The sequence below is a fragment of the Lepidochelys kempii genome, chromosome 14, assembly GCF_965140285.1.
Source record: "Lepidochelys kempii isolate rLepKem1 chromosome 14, rLepKem1.hap1, whole genome shotgun sequence".
NCBI classification, from domain to species: domain Eukaryota; kingdom Metazoa; phylum Chordata; order Testudines; family Cheloniidae; genus Lepidochelys; species Lepidochelys kempii.
This window is the reverse complement of record NC_136393.1, coordinates 25,356,128-25,375,677: the sequence shown is the minus strand read 5'-3', so window position 1 is coordinate 25,375,677 and position 19,550 is coordinate 25,356,128. Positions and strand designations below refer to the sequence as shown.

The 19,550-nt window shown below is 47.0% G+C and overlaps 1 protein-coding gene across 10 annotated transcripts in view; it reads left to right on the top strand.

Moving 5' to 3' along the window:
• Nucleotides 1–19,550, top strand: part of DNAH9 (dynein axonemal heavy chain 9) — a 391,252-nt gene that overhangs the window by 334,471 nt on the left and 37,231 nt on the right. For all 10 annotated transcript variants that reach the window (XM_073310874.2, XM_073310873.2, XM_073310875.2 and 7 more), the window contains one exon: nt 8,191–8,318. In XM_073310874.2, coding sequence (XP_073166975.2) covers nt 8,191–8,318 — 128 coding nt within the window. The remainder of the gene's footprint in view (nt 1–8,190; nt 8,319–19,550) is intronic.

The following is a 19,550-nucleotide window of genomic DNA, read 5'->3' as shown; positions in this document are numbered from 1 at the left end:
AGTACCTATGTAAGCCTTCAACAAAGCCTGCAGCCTGGAGTTTTACCAGGCTGGACCTCCCCAGTTCCCTTACCCTATTCCTCAGCACTGCTCCAGTTCAGGTACCTTGCTCCCAAGCAGCTAGCCCTTCCCACTCCATGGCTAGAGTGAGACACTTCCAGGTCCTGGCCCACAGCCCTCTTATCAGGGCCAGCCAGGCCCTAACTGAGCTGGCCCCAGCTGTGGTCACCTACTCACTCAGCTGCTCTCAATCGCTGTTCTCCAGGAGTGGGGCAGCCGCCCCACTACAAGGACACAGGATTCCAGCAGTGGTCACACCAGTGCCAAATACAGAGATAAAAGAACCTCTTTGCTCTTACTTGTGGTTCCTCTGTTTATGCATCCCAGGATCACATTAGCCCTTTTGGCCACGTCGTCACATGGAAGCTCATGTTCAGCTGATTATCCACCATGAACCCAAATATTTTTCAGATTCACTGTTTCCCAGGATAGAGTCCCCCCGTCCTATAAGTATGGCTACATCCTTTGTTCATTGGCCACTGCTCCAGCTCTTCTCAGGAGCTCAGTCATGTTCATCCAGTATGCTTTCCCCTTCTGTAACCCTGACCTCAGACCTCACCAATGCAGGGGGGGCTTTGGCTCCTCGGAGTGGGAGGTGGAATATTAAAAAAACCATCAGTTATTCAAGTGGCTTGTATGCGCAAAGCCAATGTGTTTCTATCCAATACTTAGTGGGTCACTGTCCACACCAAACAGCAACAAAGCTGGTAGCCTCAGCAGAAAATCCAGGCACCACAAAGATAGTGAAATTGAACTAGCCTATCTCCCTAGAGGTGGTCCCTTAGTGCCAGAGCTAAGACTCGTTTGCAGGGAGTGGGCGCTCTCTGCTTCTGTGTGCAATGCACCTTTTTTGTATATGAAGAGAGTGACTTTAGTTTCCAGGGTTGTCTGCCCAGCCCCTTTCACCAGCACTAAAGTCAAATAAATGTCTGTCAAGAATGTTAATAAGATGCAGAAAGAAAACGGCTGCCTGGAATGCAGCACAAGGCACATGATGGGCCTCAGCTCTCATTGCACTGGGAGAGGAAAGGGCCCCCTGGGCATGTCTGCACTTTGAGCTGGGGGTGTGATTCCCAGCTCCAGGAGACATACCCATACTACTTCCATCAGAGCTTGTGTGCTAAGATAGAGGGGTAGCCATGGTGCTGCGACCACTGCTCATTCTGCCCATGCCTCAATAGTATCATTTCTATTTTTGGCACACTAGCCCAATCAGAGCTAGCATGGGTATGTCTCTTCGAGGTAGAAATTACATCCCCAGCTCCAAGTGTAGACCCACCTGTGCTGTATTGCATGGTGACCAGGAGTCTGCGCTTACGAGCCCTACATATTTCTGTACATTTTATTCCCTTCCTTTCCTGTCATCAAGTCCCATTAATACTGAATTACATGAAAATGGAGCTTGCCAGAACCCCAAAGAGAGCCCTGTCCTTTATATGTTTTTCCTCAAAAGATAAGGCAGTAGCTGGAAAATGAGTATTTGTTGCTGTACTTTTATAGTTCTGCAGGTGAAATTGTCTTCATTATGTTCTGTTCTTGCACTGGGAGTCAGGAACTGTGACCTACAACATGAGTGATTTAATTGTAATTGCAAAGGACTCATGTAATTGAGAACCTGGCTTTTGTCAGCAATCAAAGTTTATGCATGGAAAAAAAGGGGAAAAAATGAAAGAAAACAGAGCCATTTTTTCCATGCAGTTACATCAGTCTTGAACCTGGCCCACTGGGACTTTGGTTCAATCTCTCTATTTAATATTTTATGTGTTTTCCATGAGCTTTTACTGCAGACTAAAGTCTCTCTGAAACTCAGGATAGATATTTGCAAATGGAAGAGAGCTCCTTCCAGGTGCTCTCCTTTCCTGAGTCCTGTCCTAGTCCCACCGCTTTCTGCTCAGACATTGCAACAAGTTTATAACTCTTAAGTCCAGATGCTTTCCGAGTTCCCTAGCCACAGGATCCTGAGTGCACATTCTCCTCTTCTGTCTGAGCTGGAAGATTCTAAAGCCTGCTGGAAAGGAAGGCTGGCATTATGGTTATGGGGCTGGCCTTTGGCTCAGGAGGTGGGGCTCAGTTCCTTGCTGTACTGCAGACTCTCTGAGTGATGCTGGGCAAATTGCCCAGGCTGTCTGTGCCTGAGCTCCCCACCTGTAAAGTGGAAGTAATGATGTTACTTATAATTATTAATCCTATGTATTGTGGTAGCACCAAAGGACCAGCCAAGAACAGGGCCCCATTGTGCTACCTGCGACATAGACACAAAGCAGTAGATGGTCCTTGCTCCACAGAGCCGACTGTCTCCATAGACCAGACAGACACAGAGTGGTGGATGAGGTAGCACACACCAGCAGAGTGAACGATGTCATGGTGGCAAACGTCACGTTGGTGCCACGGAGGGTTTTTTCATGTGTGTGTGTTTACACCAGCTGAGGTGACTTGAAAGGAAAGTAAAGGGTGCTGGGACATCCAAGGGAAGGGGCTGGGTGGAGAGCCGAGGGTAAGAGGGCCAGGTGTGAAGGGAGGGTTGGCGCAAACAGCCAGTCAGCACTGGGCAGAGAAAAGCTAGTCATAACTGTTGAAAATTGGGCCTGACTTCAGCTGTTTCTGCAGCAGCCCTGCCTGCTTTGGTCTCTAGCTGGCTCCTCTCTGTTGTTGTTTTTCTCCAAGGCCATGTGGTGAGGGAAGAAGATGTCCCTACACAACTCTAGGTCCAGCGGGTGCTAGAATGAGGGAAGGCCCCAGTAGGGCCCAGTTTTACCTTCTTTCCTCCCAGTGTATCAGCACCTGCTTTAGCTACATCTGCAGCTGTGCCTCTGTTGCCTGCTCAGACTGAGAGTCTTTAAGGCAAAGATTGTCTATGAGATATTCGTATGTAACCCTTCTGTCAGGTGGTGTTGGCTGCAAGAAAGTCTGGGTCCCGTACCAAGGGGTGTTCTTAAAATTACAAAACAGAACTGGCTTGAGCCCCCACCCAAATATGTGGGGAAACTACACACCACCCCTGGGTGCCTCTAAGAGGCAATACTTCCTTACTGGCAAGTACAGAGTCTGTGTATAACAACCCCTCCCCCACAACTTTTATTAAGAGAAGAGGGAACACAGCAATAATTTGGGGAAACACTGTGCGATTGAAAAGTATGCAAAGTAAAACATCTGTGCCACAGTATCTTGGGTAGTGTCCTTTGCCTCAGTTTCCCACCTTGCAATGTGAAAGTCCAACAGACAAATGTCCCATTAACATGCCCCTCTTCTTTTCCCTCCGCTACATCCCATTCACATTTGATATCCGAGGTCAGTAAAGTCCCGGAATGTGTTTGGGTAGGTTCAGCCCCTGAGGGGGATGGAGGGTTTGAGTGATGCCTCTTACCTGGTCGCGGTCACTGCTTTTTGCTGCCAGTATCACCAGAGTTGCCTCTGCTGTTGCCACCTTTAGCTGTGAAACCGTGTTCTGAGTTTGCAGTAGTTCGCCCAGTCCTAGGTGAGTTCAGCTTTTAGTGATTACACCAGTTAGTGGGGAACTGCACTGCTGCTGCATCTTCTGTGTTGTCTTTCACTGCAACACTGTCACTGCTCCACATCTATGGCTCAGCCCCTTAGACCTGCTCATCAGTGATTTCAGCTCTCATGATCACTGAGAAGAAACAAGGACTCAGCTGAGTCCAGTCAGCTCTGTTTTAAAAACTTGAGGGGGTGGAGATCAAATGACATACAAGACCCTTCGAACAGAGACACCTACACCACCAAGTAAGGACACCTGTTCTCAATCCTTCCCTTCACCTTTCACTTGCATATGGCATTACTAGCACCTGCTTAACTAGTGAGGTTTCCATTATGATGATTCCTCGGGGCATATTAAGTACAGTTCTGCTGCCGTTTAGTCATGTAATAAGTATGATATTTCATTACCCCGGCATCTAAGGCTCAAGTGAATTTTAAGCCAAAACAGCAAAAACTGATCACTTTGGCAAAGCAGGTCTGTCTGCTGATCACCTAGGCAAAGTAGGTGTCTCTGCAAATATGGTCTGCGCCTGATATATTTTCCCCCAGTTCATCATTGGATGCCAGGTGAGAGCTCCTTCAGACTACTGGCTTACAAGTATAACATTTTGGAGAGGGCTGGTTGAAAATTTTCTTCCAAACGTTTTTTTGACAATAAGTGGCTTTCAGTGAAACTGAGATTTTCATAAGAAACATATCATGCTTGTTGAAATCTTGATTGCCAAAACTTTGAGTTTTCTAGTTTCCATATTATTTTCCTTCAAAAAACAAAATAAGTTCAGAGAAATGTGTCATTAAAATGAAGAGGAGTTGGGCACCTCCCCGAGGACCCTTTGAAAATGCCAGGCTTAATGTCACATTACTAAATAATGGTGCCAACATTTTCATATGCAAAACAGGAAAGTGTGTATGCAAATTGGTACTTATGTTCACAATTGTCTGATTTACATGTGCAAATGTCCACTTACACATCCTCATATTTCAGGTATGTCCTAGTAAGCACATTTTAAAGTCTGCCCAGAGGGTGAAGATTATAGTGCTATCCCTTTTGACCCAAGCACTTCGCCAATATTCGGGGTCAGGTGGGTTGTTTCCATTAGGAGGAGAAGTTGATGATGGTATTTCTTTGAAGCAGTCCTGTTTGTTTGTAAAGAATATTCACAGAGTCCAGAGTCCCTGGACACAGTAGCATTCAGACAGGAGGCAATTTCTTTGTTCACCGTTCCAAACCTCTCCAGCCAGGACTCTGCCCAAAAAGCTCTCTCTCTTTGGTTTTTCTCAGGACAACATTGCAAGTACTTTTCTTCCTACTTTCTTTGGCTTTTCTGCTATCTGCTTCTGTCTCCTTGTGCTCTCACACACAACTGCAATCAAGTCAATCCTCACATGCATGTGTATGTTATAAGACTTTCCTTCCCCCCACCCCACCCCCAGGAAACCCACACCCATTGCCCAGGCCTGCTTGTGGTTGAGTCCTTGGGTGCTGGTTTTCCATTGTTTCAACTATCACTGAACAAAGGGGCATTTGATTGTTCCCTCGTTTAGGCTGAATGGAAGGTGGGTGTGTCATGTCCAACACTTTCGGCAAGTTGGTGTCATTACCAAACCCCAGCATATAACAATATTATAAGAATATTTTCTGTTTTATACATCTTCCTGGGCTGCAACAGCCCTTACATATCAATGATATGGTTCTGTTTTTCCTCTTCCATCAGTGCAGGCCTTAGGAGTTAGGAGAGTTTGTTGTAAACAGAGTATGTCCAACCCTGCTGCAGTATTATCTTGGTTCAATCTGGTTATATGGATGTTCGGCTCCTGCTGTCAATGTTTTTCAGTTGCATAATGGAGCCATTTGCCAACCTCTTGACCATAGTGAACCAGCCCCCGCCACCCCCAGGTCCAGGTCCACTGGAAAGGGAACAGAATTGCTTTAACAATATAGCAGTTTGAACTCACCAATCACCAGCAGAATATGGGTTCAACTGTGCCCAGCTTTGGCAGGGGTCCTGGCACCTTGTAGCCCTGCATAGTGTAGATTTCGTCCCATTGGCACTGGATTCCCCAGGGTCAGCGCCATGGACTGGCCATTCTCCCTTGATCAGAGCTGATCCTGTTGGGGTAAGAGCACATGTTGCCTCCTATCACAGAGTAGTGCAGTGTCCCGGTCCCCCTTGCTACAGCAGACGGACCTGGCACAGAGCCTCCAGGAAATGCTCCAAGGTGGTGCCTTTCCACACCACCAGCCACTAGGGCTCCATGTGTGCATGTTTTAGAAGTAACAAGGGTCCCTGGACAAATATGAAGGTAACTAAATGCCTTCCTGATGGCTTGTGTTCTGTGTAGGATGATCCCAGTGGACTACTCAGGTCCCCATTAGCACAGCGCCTCACAACCCTAAGTTTCCCTGTGGGGTAGGGCAGAGCTGTTAAAAATCTGGCCTTCAGTCTCTCTGGGCTGCACTTCCCCATCTGTAAAGTGGTTTTGGTGCCTAAAGATGCAGATTGGTGCCTTGTGAGATTTCCAACAGTGCCTAGGCGGCTAACTCCCATGGTGTTCCTGCCTACGTGGGGCATAGATTTCCCTCAGGTCACACACAAAGCCTATGGCAGAGCAGGAACTTGAACCCAAGTCTCCCCACTCACAGGCTAGCAAGCCAACCATTAGACCATCCTTCCTCTCTGTAGCTCCCCAGCCTATAGAAATAACCACAGGCCCCATCAGGGCCTGAAATAACCATATCCTGCAGGGCCTTGGGTATAAGTTATTGCTATCATATGTCATGTGTTTGACAGCAGGGAGGAGGAAATTATACTTTTCTGACCTGACTGACTCCAAAACAGAAAATGTGGTAATCCAAAAGCTAATGGACTAGACACAGTTAAGGGCAACTGCACCTGTGGTCCACCAAGGGCAACCCTTTCAGGTTCCCGGCTCCCAGCTCCAGCCATCCCCTCTTGTGGGTGGAGACCCATGTCTCTCTCCTTCCTGACAGAGGTTTTTCCAGGCTGCACAGTTCCATGCCTGCATTGTGATATCTCCAGCAAGCCAGGCTGTCTAACCAAGCCAGTATGTGTGCTCTTCTCTCCCTGCTGGCTATGAACAGCTGTAATTGGCAGCAGTTACAGGTTCCCATACAGCTTTTTGTAAGCAAGCACATTTATTCTTGAGGTGAAAGCATTACAGAGAAAATATATTAAACTCAATAAAAGTCCCTATACACACACTAAAAGCTTGCCAGAGGACACTCATCAGTCTTACAGGGATTCAATAAGCTAAAGTCCTTCCAACCCTTCCCAGGAAGAACTGGACCCCTCCTTGGACAGAAGGTCCTGTCCATTTGCTGGATCTGAAAGCAGGCCCTGAGTTAATTTAAATTCAGGCTATTTATCCAAAAGCCCTTTCTTTGTTTGTTGGTCTCCAGAGAATGCAGTTTGAACTAGTGCATGTGAACCTTTCCATGTAGGGGTACTTCTCTGGAGGTGTGCAAATCTGCCTAATCACCTCCCATGATGCTTAGTTCCTGCAGGAGCTGTGGTCACTCTCCTCCATGGGCTTACATACAATCCTTGACCCACAATGATACAGAAACTTAATGCAGTGAGCATTCCCAAAGATATTGCAGGAAATTGCCATCTCTGTCACAGATGTTGTAAACTTTGCACCACAGTCAGCGAGAATCACTCCCACAGCCAGCTTTGACAGTTTGGGTAGAAACAGAGATCCAGCTTTGGCTGCTGGGAAGCCTACTGGGATTTCTACCATGTGAGGGACAAAGTAAACAATATGATTCTTCAGTGTGAGGGTAGTGGAGTTCAAAGGGATGTTATGTCTCCTCCATGTCAGGAGTTCACTGTGATGAATTCTGCTTTCTCTCCTGTAAATTGCCAGTAGTTAGTTCTTTGGTTTGATCTAAGCCACATTGGTATTGAATGCAAACTGTTGTGGGATTTAGTGGCTAGCGCTCTTTTAGGAAATATATTTCTTGAGATATATTCTCTTGAGATGGGGGAGTGGAACCACCCGTGTGTGGTACAAGTACACAGCCAGTAGATAGCAGGAGTCCTTCCTCCTGAGCAGTGCCCCAGAAGGACTGGCTGTTATGAGGGAACTAGAGAAGGAAATGACCTAAGGGCACAAGGCACCAGAACAGATTTCAGCCAACCATTTCCAATATTTAAAGGCATCTCAGTTTCCTTTTCCAGAGTGAATGTATTTCTAAATACCTTGCCAACTACGGTGTGGATTGGCAGGGTGAATTTCACCACTGAATGACATCTGGTTTAAAGCCTGTTTAATCAGATGGAAATGACTTTAATTTCATATAATTTAAAAATGCATCTCCACACAAGGTTATGGGGGAATAATGTTCTTTAAACAAAGCCACTTTGTGGCCCTGTACCTCTGTGTTGATGTCATGCTGCAATTGGAAATAATTAGGAAGCAGCCAATGCTGTTTTCAATGCCTAGGCAAGGAGTGCATTAGAAATAAGATAATAATTATAAGAAATGCGGTAGCTGTTTTGTGAAGGAGTTTTGATAAGCATGAGCTCTGCCTTGTTATTACTGTTTGAGATCAGCAATGCTTCATGAGCTGTTCTGGTAAAGAGTGCTGAAAATTTTCCTTTCTCCTAATAGGGAAGAAACTTGGTTACACATTTAACAACAGGAATTTCCACAATGTCTCCCTTGGACAAGGTCAAGAGGTAGTAGCAGAGGAAGCTCTAGACATGGCTGCAAAGGAGGGTCACTGGGTTATCCTTCAGGTAAGGTAACTTTAAAAATAACACCTCTGAGTCACCTGTTACAAAATTGACCAAATAAATAGGAACACTGGAAGTGAATTCTATTGAATAGAGACATGGTGGGCAAGGTAATAACTTTTATTGGACCAACTTCTGATGGTGAGAGAGACAAGCTTTCAAACTATGGCTACAGCACTGCAAATTTCTATCAGATGGCAGATGAGGGGTGGCCTGTGGGAACTGAGCTTCCCACACTATCCCAAGAGTGGCCTGATGTCCACATGCTATCAACCACATCTACAGCTTGCTGTGTGGGCAGTCTCAGCAGCAAGGCCAACAGTGAAATGGGCATGAATCATAGAATATCAGGGTTGGAAGGGACCTCAGGAGGTCATCTAGTCCAACCCCCTGCTCCAAGCAGGACCCATCCCCAATTAAATCATCCCAGCCAGGGCTTTGTCAAGCCTGACCTTAAAAACCTCTAAGGAAGGAGATTCCACCACCTCCCTAGGTAATGCATTCCAGTGCTTCACCACCCTTCTAGTGAAAAAGTTTTTCCTAATATCCAACCTAAACCTCCCCCACTGCAACTTGAGACCATTACTCCTTGTTCTGTCATCTGCTACCACTGAGAACAGTCTAGATCCATCTTCTTTGGAACCGTGCAGGACTCTGCACTTATCCTTTTTGAACCTCATCAAATTTCTTTTGGCCCAATCCTGCAATTTGTCTAGGTCCCTCTGTATCCTATCCCTACCCTCCAGCGTATCTGCCACTCCTCCCAGTTTGGTGTCATCTGCAAACTTGCTTAGGGTGTAATCCACACCATCCTCCAGATCACTAATGAAGATATTGAACAAAACCAGCCCCAGCACTGACCCTTGGGGCACTCCGCTTGATACCGACTGCCAACTAGACATGGAGCCATTGATCACTACCCGTTGAGTCCGGTGATCTAGCCAGCTTTTTATCCACCTTATAGTCCATTCATTCAGCCCATTCTTCTTTAACTTGCTGGCAAGAATACTGTGGGAGACCGTGTCGAAAGCTTTGCTTTTGCTTTGAAGGCTCAAGTCCCTTTGCTGTCATGGAGTAGCCTTTGGGGATTCCTTTGCGGGAAGTTTGTGCTGCATCTGCCCATGCTTTACCTGCTCTGTGCGCAGAGGGTGGCAGCAGCAGAGGCACGGCTTAACCATGCCAAGTACATACTGTGATGTCCCGGGTCTTGAGCCCAGGCCTGGGAGCCCCTAGACAGCTGCCACATCCTGGCCTCCATTCAATGGCTACTTAAATTGAGTGGGCTGAGAAGCTACTAGGGTTATAGCCCTAGCCAAAGTGCCACCCACGGGAGCTCTGTTTGGAGGATCGCCAGAAAAAGGAACAGAAAGTTTGTCCGAGCAACAAGGTGATTTCTTGTTGTGGCGGCATCGGACCCTGCTTATACCGCCTGCCTCCTGCACCCAGCCCTGTTCCTGATTCCTGCTCCGCTCCTGGCTCCTGCCTCACACCTGCTTCCCTCCTATTCCCACTGTGTTCCTGCTCCTTGCTTGAACCTTGCCTCTCCTCCTACCCTTGTGCCTCACCTCCAATCCTCAGTGACCAGGCCTGGCTCCGACCCCGGCCTCCAACTTCTGACCCTGACTCTTGCTTGACCTTTGGCTCTGGCATTTGGTACCTGACCCAGGCTCTGACCCTCGGCTTTGATTCCTGGTTGTGACTCTGGCTTGACCCCTGGCTCTGGTAACTGGCAGTTGACTCTGGTGCTGATCTTCGGCTTCATTCCGTAAGCTGGATGCTCCACCCACTAGACTTTACACCTGCTCTGACCACTAAGCCTGACTATCTACATCCTGGTCCACTTGTACACATACCCATCAGTTTCGGGTGGGATTAAGCCTTCTAAATTGTACCATTAAAAAGCTTCCTGTTTACTTCCAGGTACCATCAAGCAGTGTGTGAGATACAGCAGCCACCAACTATTCTAAGTGCATCCTTCTGTCTCAACTAGCTGTGGGTTGGTTGTGTATGAGCCTTGTCGGACTATGGTTACATGGGATGCCATGGAGACTATAGGAGGGAAAAACAGAGTTTTTCATTTAAAAATATGGAAATGCTACATTTTGACAATTTCCAAATGTCATTTTCAAAAAATATTGAAACAAGAAAGTCATCAGACTGGCCCTTCACCCAAGCAGTTTCAGATCTGATGAATCAGCATTTTCTGACAGACGTCCCTATGGGCTCTAACTTAGCTATATATGAGTTACCGATTTCCATTTGTGGCCCCGGCAGTTCTGCCAGCAGGCAGCAGTGGATGCTTTGCTCAGGATTGTTCCATAGCGAGATCTTACAATCAGACTTCTCACTGTAACATTCTTTCCTTCGCTGAGAAAGCATTAACAAGCTGAGATAGGAGAAGGGTGTGAAGCTGCTGTTATTGCATTTCTTTTGAGTATACAACCTGTCTGCTTTGCCTCTCTGTGACAAGCCCCCCCCCAAACCCCGATAGCTTTAAATAAACACAAATACGAACACTAGATTCCTTCCCCACCTCTGATGTATCTCTACAAATGCCCAGGAACCTGAAAGAAGCAAACAGGAATTTAAAATATTCTTTGGAGTCCTTTGCATAGGGGGAAAAGCAAGTTCTGTCATTTCCTGTTTTGTGAAGATCTGTAGCGGCCCTTAATGAGACAACAATTTTCCTTTTCAGAATTCCCAAGTGTCACCGGTGCCTCCTGCCCTGATTAAAGTCAAACCGTGCATCCTGTTCTCAAGCTTCACTTTAGATCCATGTAGAAATCATTGTCATCAGCCATGCAGCCCTTTTCAGTGGGGGCTCCTGACATCTTCTTGTAAGAAAATAATGAGCTTGGACAGCAAGTGATGCGCACTTCCCGTTTGTTTATGTACACAGGCTACGTTTCTCAGAGCTGGGGGAGATGAACACCGGCTGCTTTCTCCTACACCATAGGACTCAGAGCTAAATAATTAGTATTCAGGGAAGGCAGCACGTCCCCCCCAGTCTAATGGCAGAGGCACACTAATGATGAGGGTCAGGTTCTTACTCCAAACAGGCCTGGCCAGACAGGGTGAGATGGGGTGGGCTTTGCAGCTGGACGGAGCATTTTTATAGCTTGTCCTTGGTCATGGAGCTCCCTGAAATGGGTGCTAAGGACCCAGTGGCCACAACACTGTGAACATCTGATGTGAGAAAACGTGGATTTCACAGTGTTCAACAGCGAAGCCAAGTTAGCCCAGCCTCCTGCTGGCAGGCGAGCCCTGCAGCAGGCAAGCCCTGCAGCAGGGGCTGGTGCAGCTGCCTGGGGGAAGGGATCCTCATGCAGATGAACTCCCTGCCTGTCACACCTCAGCTGTGCCTATGCAGGGTCTGTGCCTGTCCCACATCTCAGCTGTGCCTGTGCAGGGTCTGTTCCTGTCCCGCTCCCAGGAGTCTGTCTAGGATTCTCGGTGCAGCCGTGACAGAGAAAATACAAAATTAATCATCACGAGGCATCACAGGTTGCAGCTGAATTGCCCCCCTTGGCCACTCACTAGACTCATAGACTCTAGTGCCAGAAGGAACCACCGTGATCATCGAATCTGACCTCCTGCACACTGCAGGCCCCAGAACCTCACCCACCCAGTCCTGTAATAGACCCATAACGTCTGGCTGAGTCACTTAAGTCCTCAAATCCTAATGTAAAGACTTCAAGTTACAGAGAATCCACTATTTACACCAGTTTAAACCTGCAAGTGACCCGTGCCCCACACTGCAGAGGAAGATGAAAATCCCTCAGGGTTTCTGCCAATCTGATCAAGGAGAAAATTCCTTCCTGACTCCAAATATGGTGATCAGTTAGGCCCTGAGCATGTGGGCAAGACTTACCAGGCAGACACCTGGGAAATAATTCTCTGTAGTAACTCAGAGACCTCCCCATCTAGTGTCCAATCAAAGGCTATTGGGGGATATTTGCTGCTAGCAGTCACAAATCGGCTACATGCCATCATAGGCAGTCCCATCATACCATTCCCTCCATAAACTTACCAAGCTCAGTCTTGAAGCCAGTTAGTTTTTTTGCTCCCACTACTGCCCTTGGAAGGCTGCCCCAGAACTTCACTCCTCTGATAGTTAGAAACCTGCATCTAATTTGAAGCCTAAACTTGTTGATGGCCAGTTTATATCCATATGTTCTTGTGTCCATATTGGTACTTAAATAACTCCTCTTCCTCACTGGTATTTATCTCTCTGATGTTTTTTACAGAGAACAGTCATATCTCCCCTCAGCCTTCTTTTGGTTTGACTGAACAAGCCAAGCTCTTTCGGTCTCCTCCTTGGATCATCCTAGCAGCCCTTATCTGTACCTGTTCCAGTTTGAATTCATCTTTCTTAAACATGGGAGACCACACTGCACACACTATTCCAGATAAGGTCTCATCAGTGCCTTGTGTGATGGTACTAACACTTCCCTGTCTCTGCTGGAAATACCTTGTCCAATGCATCCTAGGACTGCATTAGCCTTTTAGACTGCTGTGAGGGGACTCCGCTGCTGTGCCTCTGGGTGTTTTAAGCTCCCTTGGTTCTCAGAAGGCTGCAGCAATGTTTCTTCCCTTGGCCTTTCCAGCACATTTCCTGGGCAGTGACTTAAAGTCTGCTACCCCTTCATGGCAATGGACTCCTCAGCCCACTTGCTTGAGCACCCCAGGACCAGTGCTGACCCTCAAGATACCTCAGTAGCCTTAATGACACCCTCTTCCAGAATGCCACCAAAGGTGAGAGCCTTCTGGATTACAGTTTAACCCTCTCAGAGGGCCAGATGGCAGTTGTAAAGCAGATAACGCACAGATGCACTTTGCATAGAGTCTAACACCTTATTCAGTCTTTCGCTTAACAGATAAATCACAACAGAATACAGAGCAGACAAATTAGTAAACCCTAAATACATTTTCCTGCCTCCGTTTCCTCATCACGCCAGAGCATTGTTTGGACTGGGGTCAGGATAATTGGGGTCATCCAGGTCCTTTGGCTGCAGAGCTGAAACGTGTGTGCTGAAACATGGAGTCTTCTCCCCTCAGCTTGTCCCCTCTGACCTTGGTCCATGGTCTTCCTTACTCCTGTCCAGACATTCTGTGTGTCACACCCCAAGCTCCTTTTGTGTGGCTCTATGTATTTCTATATCCCCTACCAGGACCTGACTTTCTTTGTTCTATGTTTTCCACTGCTCCCCTCTGAGAGGTAGGGTAAAGCTGGTTGCTCTTATGTGCAGTTATCGCTCGCATAATTATTGTGTGGTCAAAGCACAGTCATTAAAGCTAAGCACTCCTTGTTGTCCTCGATCGGGTGTGTACCTGCTGCAGGTCCTGTCCACAGTGCTGCATACATACACAGATGCTTTCAATGATTCAGCAATTTCTTGATAACTTTAGAATAACTTCATAATGTCAACCAGAACTCATAGGTTGTACAGACAGTGCCCCCAAATCAGCACACTAGGGCACAGGAATAGGGGAAATGGATGGCTCTGGTCCATTTGTGTTATACACACAGGGGGGTCCACATAATCTATCACCAAAGTCACACTGAGAGCATCTTTCCAGCATTCTCCCTCATCTCCGTTTTTCTGTTCATGTGTGAAGAGGTGACATTTAATTTTAAAATGGATCTAGACCTAGTGGTCAATCCATCATTTGAGACTGGACCGGAAACCCCAGAGTAGGGAGTAGTCCTGTGCTGGCCCCTGGGTGATCCAACAGGCCCTTATACCTCCAGCTGTTCTCTCTGGCTGGCCTTGAAAGGAAGCTGTCCCAGTATCTGTCAGTGGCTGTACTCCTGAAGGCCTTCGCTAGATGACTAGCTGTCGATCACATTGCCCTGGGCAATGGGGAGAAAAGGGTGGGAGAGAACAGTCCTATTGCCACACTGCAGGCTCAGCATGCAAGGCCTGTGGGGTTCTTATTACAAAATGGATCCCTGTCTAAATTCTATCTGTTGTGATTCCCCTTAGCCTGACCTCTCTCTGTTTGGGAATCACCTGTTACATAGTGGGCACTATCACAGAAGAATAGTAATAATTATGGTCTCAAGAGAGAGCAATTAGAAACACTAGACCATGTTGAGGTAAAATATATACATCAAGAGCATTGCTTTGGGCAGCCTGTCTCTCCAACTCACCCCTTTCTTCCCACCTGCCTTCTCCAAAGCTAACTCCGTCTGGATCCATTCTGCAGCACAGCAGCATATGCACAGCACTACCTTTAGCCCCTCACTAACACAGTCCCTCTGGGAGAATGGGCTCCCTCTATACAAACTTCCATTGTGGATCTGTCTCCAGACAAACCCAGCCTCAGATGCAAAGAGCAGCCAGAAGGCAGGGGCCACACCTTCAGCTTCATTAAGGCAGCTTTTTTCAATTCCCCCTAGTGCAAAGCAGCTATTCATGTGGCTAACTTGGCCTCCCGAGGGTCTCCTCTGCACAGGAAGACTGTCCAGAAGAAAAGAGCCTCCCATTGCAGGACAGGAGCACCCAGGAGCTGAATTTTATGATGCTGTGGGCCACATTTGACCTTTGAGCTGAACTCTCTGCTCCTACTTCAGAACCTCAGGCTAGGAAAGTAGTCATCACAATCAGCAAACAATGTTCACGAGCCTAATCCCAGAGAAATAAACTCCCCGCATTAGCATCTGCCACTAGCAGATCCTGACAATTTGATGCCAGGAAGAGTTCAAATGCTAGTGATTCCCAATTTAACCACAGTCCCCATCCATTAGCCAAAATGCCATTTCCCTCACTTTGTGATCAAGTTAATTTAATTCTTTCTTGAGTGTCTTTCCATTTTCATACACTGTTGCTTCACTAAGATAGGGTCATGTATTGAATTAAATAAGAATAGCTCCTAGACCAAAGCTGTATGCAAATCTAAAGGCTGCAGAGCACTTCTTATTACATGTTACACACACTCGGCCCTTTTCAGTGTGTGTTCCACAAGCAGTGTAAGCCACATGTGGTGTATGCCGTATGCTTCTCCCCAAGGACCGATCAGGACCTCTCTCAGCATGTGGTGTTTACATTGCAGCAGAGTGTAGCAGAACTGTGGGATACACTCCCCTGAGGGCGCAATGTATTGACCACTAATGTCCAGTATACCTCTCCATCAATAAAGAAGAGATCGCTCTCTTTCAGGAGAGCCCCAGCAAAGCAATGGCAGCGCTGGTCAGCTCATGTCCCCAGGACCTTCTCGTCGCTGGGTGCAGCTGAAAAGAGTAGAAATGGTGTCACCCACACCACCTCCAATCCGTGTCTCCGGCTTGCCCTTTTGGCTTCTTCAGTGCTCCAAGCTGGGAGAGGACCCCTCTAGTCATACCTTTGGACCAAGGCTGTGGGTGGGGTGAGACTTCTGACGCCTGTTTGCCTTCCCTGCCTCTCCTCATCTGACTGCTTAGCACTGCTCAGAGAGACTTAGTTCCTGCTCAGATTGTCAGCACTGCCCTGCAGCGTAAGCTGTGTCCCACAGCACTGTTACAACTGGGTCAGACCAGAGCTCTCCGTCCCAAACTCTGGGGAAGGTCAGATCAAGATAGGGACTTTGCCATTCAACCCTATTTTCATAAAGAACCAAACTGGAAGCCCGAGCCCCAGCAGCCTCAAACTCCTTGGAGGTTTGGATTCGGATTCAGTTCCAGATCTGAACTCTGGGCTGTGGTAGGTGCTGCAGCTCTAGGGTGGGGGAAACAGGAAATAGGAGGCCTTTCTGGGGCTACCTCCACCACCCTTAGGCCCAGAACTCTGCCAGGCAGGCCCATCTCCCCACCGAAGATATGGGATCAAGGAAAGAAAAAAATCCTTGAGGATGGAGAGAACCAGAGACTCAAGCTGCCACTTACAGTTGCAGAAGCAGTTTCATCAGGGACCTTCAGACTCATCAGACAGCTGGCTAGCTTATACTCTGAATATTGTTCTCCCTCTGTTGAGTACCTGCCAATTTCAACCCCAATCCTAACCCCTGCCATTCAGCTTACTTCAGTATCTCTCTGTCTACCCTCATGCCTGCCATCGTCTTCCCTTTCATTCATCCCCAATCCCGTTACCGCTCTTCCTTTTCTTCCTTTAGCTAATCTTTTCCTGTCTTCCTTTCTCTCCCACTCTTGCCCTAGAACACATTGAATATCTACTATAAAATACAATGTAAATAAACAATGCCCCACCCCAAAATTGACAACAGAGATCATGGAACAGCACTTTCAGACTATCACTCTGTTGTATCTCTTTCCCCCACACCGTATCTCTCTTGTCTACCAAGACTATAAACTCTTCCAAACAGGGACCATCTCTCAGCATATATTTGTACAGCACTTAGCACAATGAGGCCTCAGTCTCACCTGAGGTCTCTAGGCACTACCATAATACACGGAATAGTTAATAATAATAACTAATGTGACACCAGCACATCTCTAGAAAAGAGCCATTAACATTGCCTTTGCTGCAAGAATCATTGGGTGAAATCCTCTGGCCTGTGTCATGCAGGCCAGAGAAGTTGATCAGAGGGGTCCCTTCTGGTTTTAAAACAGATGACTCTCAGGTACACCTTGCATTTTTTACTTGCCATCCCCAGTTCCCTGCTCCTAGAAAGCCCTGAAAAATGTGCACATGTAATTGACTCTTTCTAGGGACACAACAGTGGTGAAGTGTGGTAGGTGCCCCCAAAACAGTTGTATTTCACTGCTTCTTCAAATATCAGTCTTGTTTTCTCATTTTTTTGAGCATATGAGTCTGGTAGAAAATAAGGAGAACTCCTTCATGTTGGCTTTCAGAAGGCCTTTGACAAGGTCCTTTCCATGAGGCTACTAAAAGAAACTAAGTAGTCCTTGAAGTAAGAAGCAAAGTGTTGTCATAGGTCGGAAACTGGCTAAGAGATAGGAAACAAAGAGTAGGGATAAATGATCAGTTTTCATCCTGGCAAAAAGTTAACAATGGCAGCCACAAAGTTCTATACTCAGATTAGTTCTTGTCTGGAAAAGAGAGGGAGCGGGGAAGTGGCAAAATTTGCAGATGGCAGAACATGATTTAGGTTAGACAAGTGAGGAACTTCAAAAGCACCCAGCCAATCAGGGTGACTGGGCAACATGATGGCACATGGCACTCAATGTGGATAAATACAAAGTAATAGACATTGGAGGGGAATATTTGAACTACTCATGCACCCCATAATCCTTCCATATTTGAGAGGGGGGTCGTGAAGATAAAGCCATACACGTTTGGAAGGAGCTCAGATACTATGGTTTTGGGGGTCATATACGTACCTAGATAGATAAAACTAGTAGCACAGGGGTCAAACACAGGTTCTTCTCTGCCTGACTTTGGGCAAGTATTACTGACAGGTTCTGGAGGAGCCTTAGGACACCAATGGTAAATTGGATCTGTGCCCCTCTAGGCTACTGACAAGTAGTGGAAACATTGTGTCCATTATTTGAGGAGATTGTGAATGGCCACCCATAGCAGGGGTTGTTTACTTAAGGAATTGACTTTGAGGTTTTTGACATAGTTAATCTCTCTAATTATCACCCAGTCTCTAATCTCACTTTTTAGGGAGACGTTTATGACACAGTTGTGGTAATCTGACAATTCCTGGAGTCCTCAGATGGCCTCCAGTCTGGTTCTAGGCCTGCATATTGCACGTAGACAGCCCTAGCCCCAGTGGTTGATCTGCTGCAGGCCGAGAACCAAATGTTTGTGCTGATCATTGTAGACCTGTGAGCTGTCTCTGACCATGCTGGCATGGCCATGATCCTAGGTGAGGAGAAATGGAGGCATTCTGGACTAATTGTATCTTTTTCTCATGGGACGACATGCTACACAACCTTATACAGTAAATGCGAATGAAGGAATAGGATTCCAATGATTCCATTGTCCATCTGTGGATAGCTCCCATTTTTCTTCAAGTGGTTGCAGACATGTGTTCCACTCAGGTGTGCGCGCACCCAGTACAACAAAGCTGGAAATCTTTTCTTAGCAGTGCCCACAGTACCTGTGTCCTGTAGCCCCTCCTCTAGCTATGCAAGGGCAGTACCACCCCAACTCTACTCAGTTCCTTCTCACCACCCGCTGCTTGAGCTGAAACATTCTGTGTGGTATTTTACCTCACTTTTTTCTGTCACCAGAGTTTCCATGATTCTGGTGTATATAGTTAATTATAGTGACACCCTTAAGTTTTTGTTAGTTAAGTAGGGTTTAGCCTGCTGAGATGCCTTCACCAAGTTTTAAACACCATCTGTCATATGGAGTGGCTATCCCCAGTAATGATCCCTACACTCAGTGTTTATTGTGCCTTGGTGAAGGGCACATTGTGGAAAGGTGCTCCATCTGTAAATGGTTCAAGAAAACACAGGTAGCAAGATATTTGTACCTCAAGCAATACCTTCTGAAACAGGACATGAGATCCACCTTGGAACTGTAGACTTCCACAGATCGTCCAGTCCCAACTCAAGATGTTGCTCCAGGCTCAAGGTCTGATATTTCCCCTAAGAGGAAGGGGGATTATTCTCCTTCCTCTGGTCCTCTGAAGAAGAGGTCTTGCAAGACAGACGAGGCCATTCCAGGACTTGAGAGATTCCCCTTCATCTTTTAACATGCACCAGGATTCTTCAGGTTCGCGGGATGGAGTTGGCCCATCTAACCACTTCCCAGTACCACACCGAGAGCTGTTGGACACTGTACCATCGACCTCAGTACTGGGCATGGGGCATGTGTTGAGTATGACACTGACAATGTCGGCATCAGCACTGACTGTCTCTACACTGTTGGCGTCCCAGGTTACATCAGACCCTGCTCTGCCTCTCTGATTCATCGATAATTCAGGAGCACTCAGCTGCTGTGGCTTCTTCTGCTTTGGCTGTGTCCTCTGTACTGCCTGGTCTGTTTGCAGAATTGTCTCAGTCGGCAGCACCATATTCCACACCACCTAAGATGCAGAGTGCGGAGTTGAGGTCAGTCCTCTTTTTGGTACCAAGGGGTCCATCAGCACAGACACTCTCTTCAATACCAACAATAGCTTCAGTTCACACGTCATTTTTGGGATTGATACCAGTCCCAGCTTCAGTATTGTTGTCTGCTCCTGTGTCAGGTGGAAGTACAATGCCTATTTTGGTACAGTACTTAACTTGTTGACTGTTCTTCCATCCTTGGTTCTGATGCCATTCCCATATTGGCATTTGGATGAGACTGGTTGTTTGCTTGGTCCACATTTGGGGACATCTTT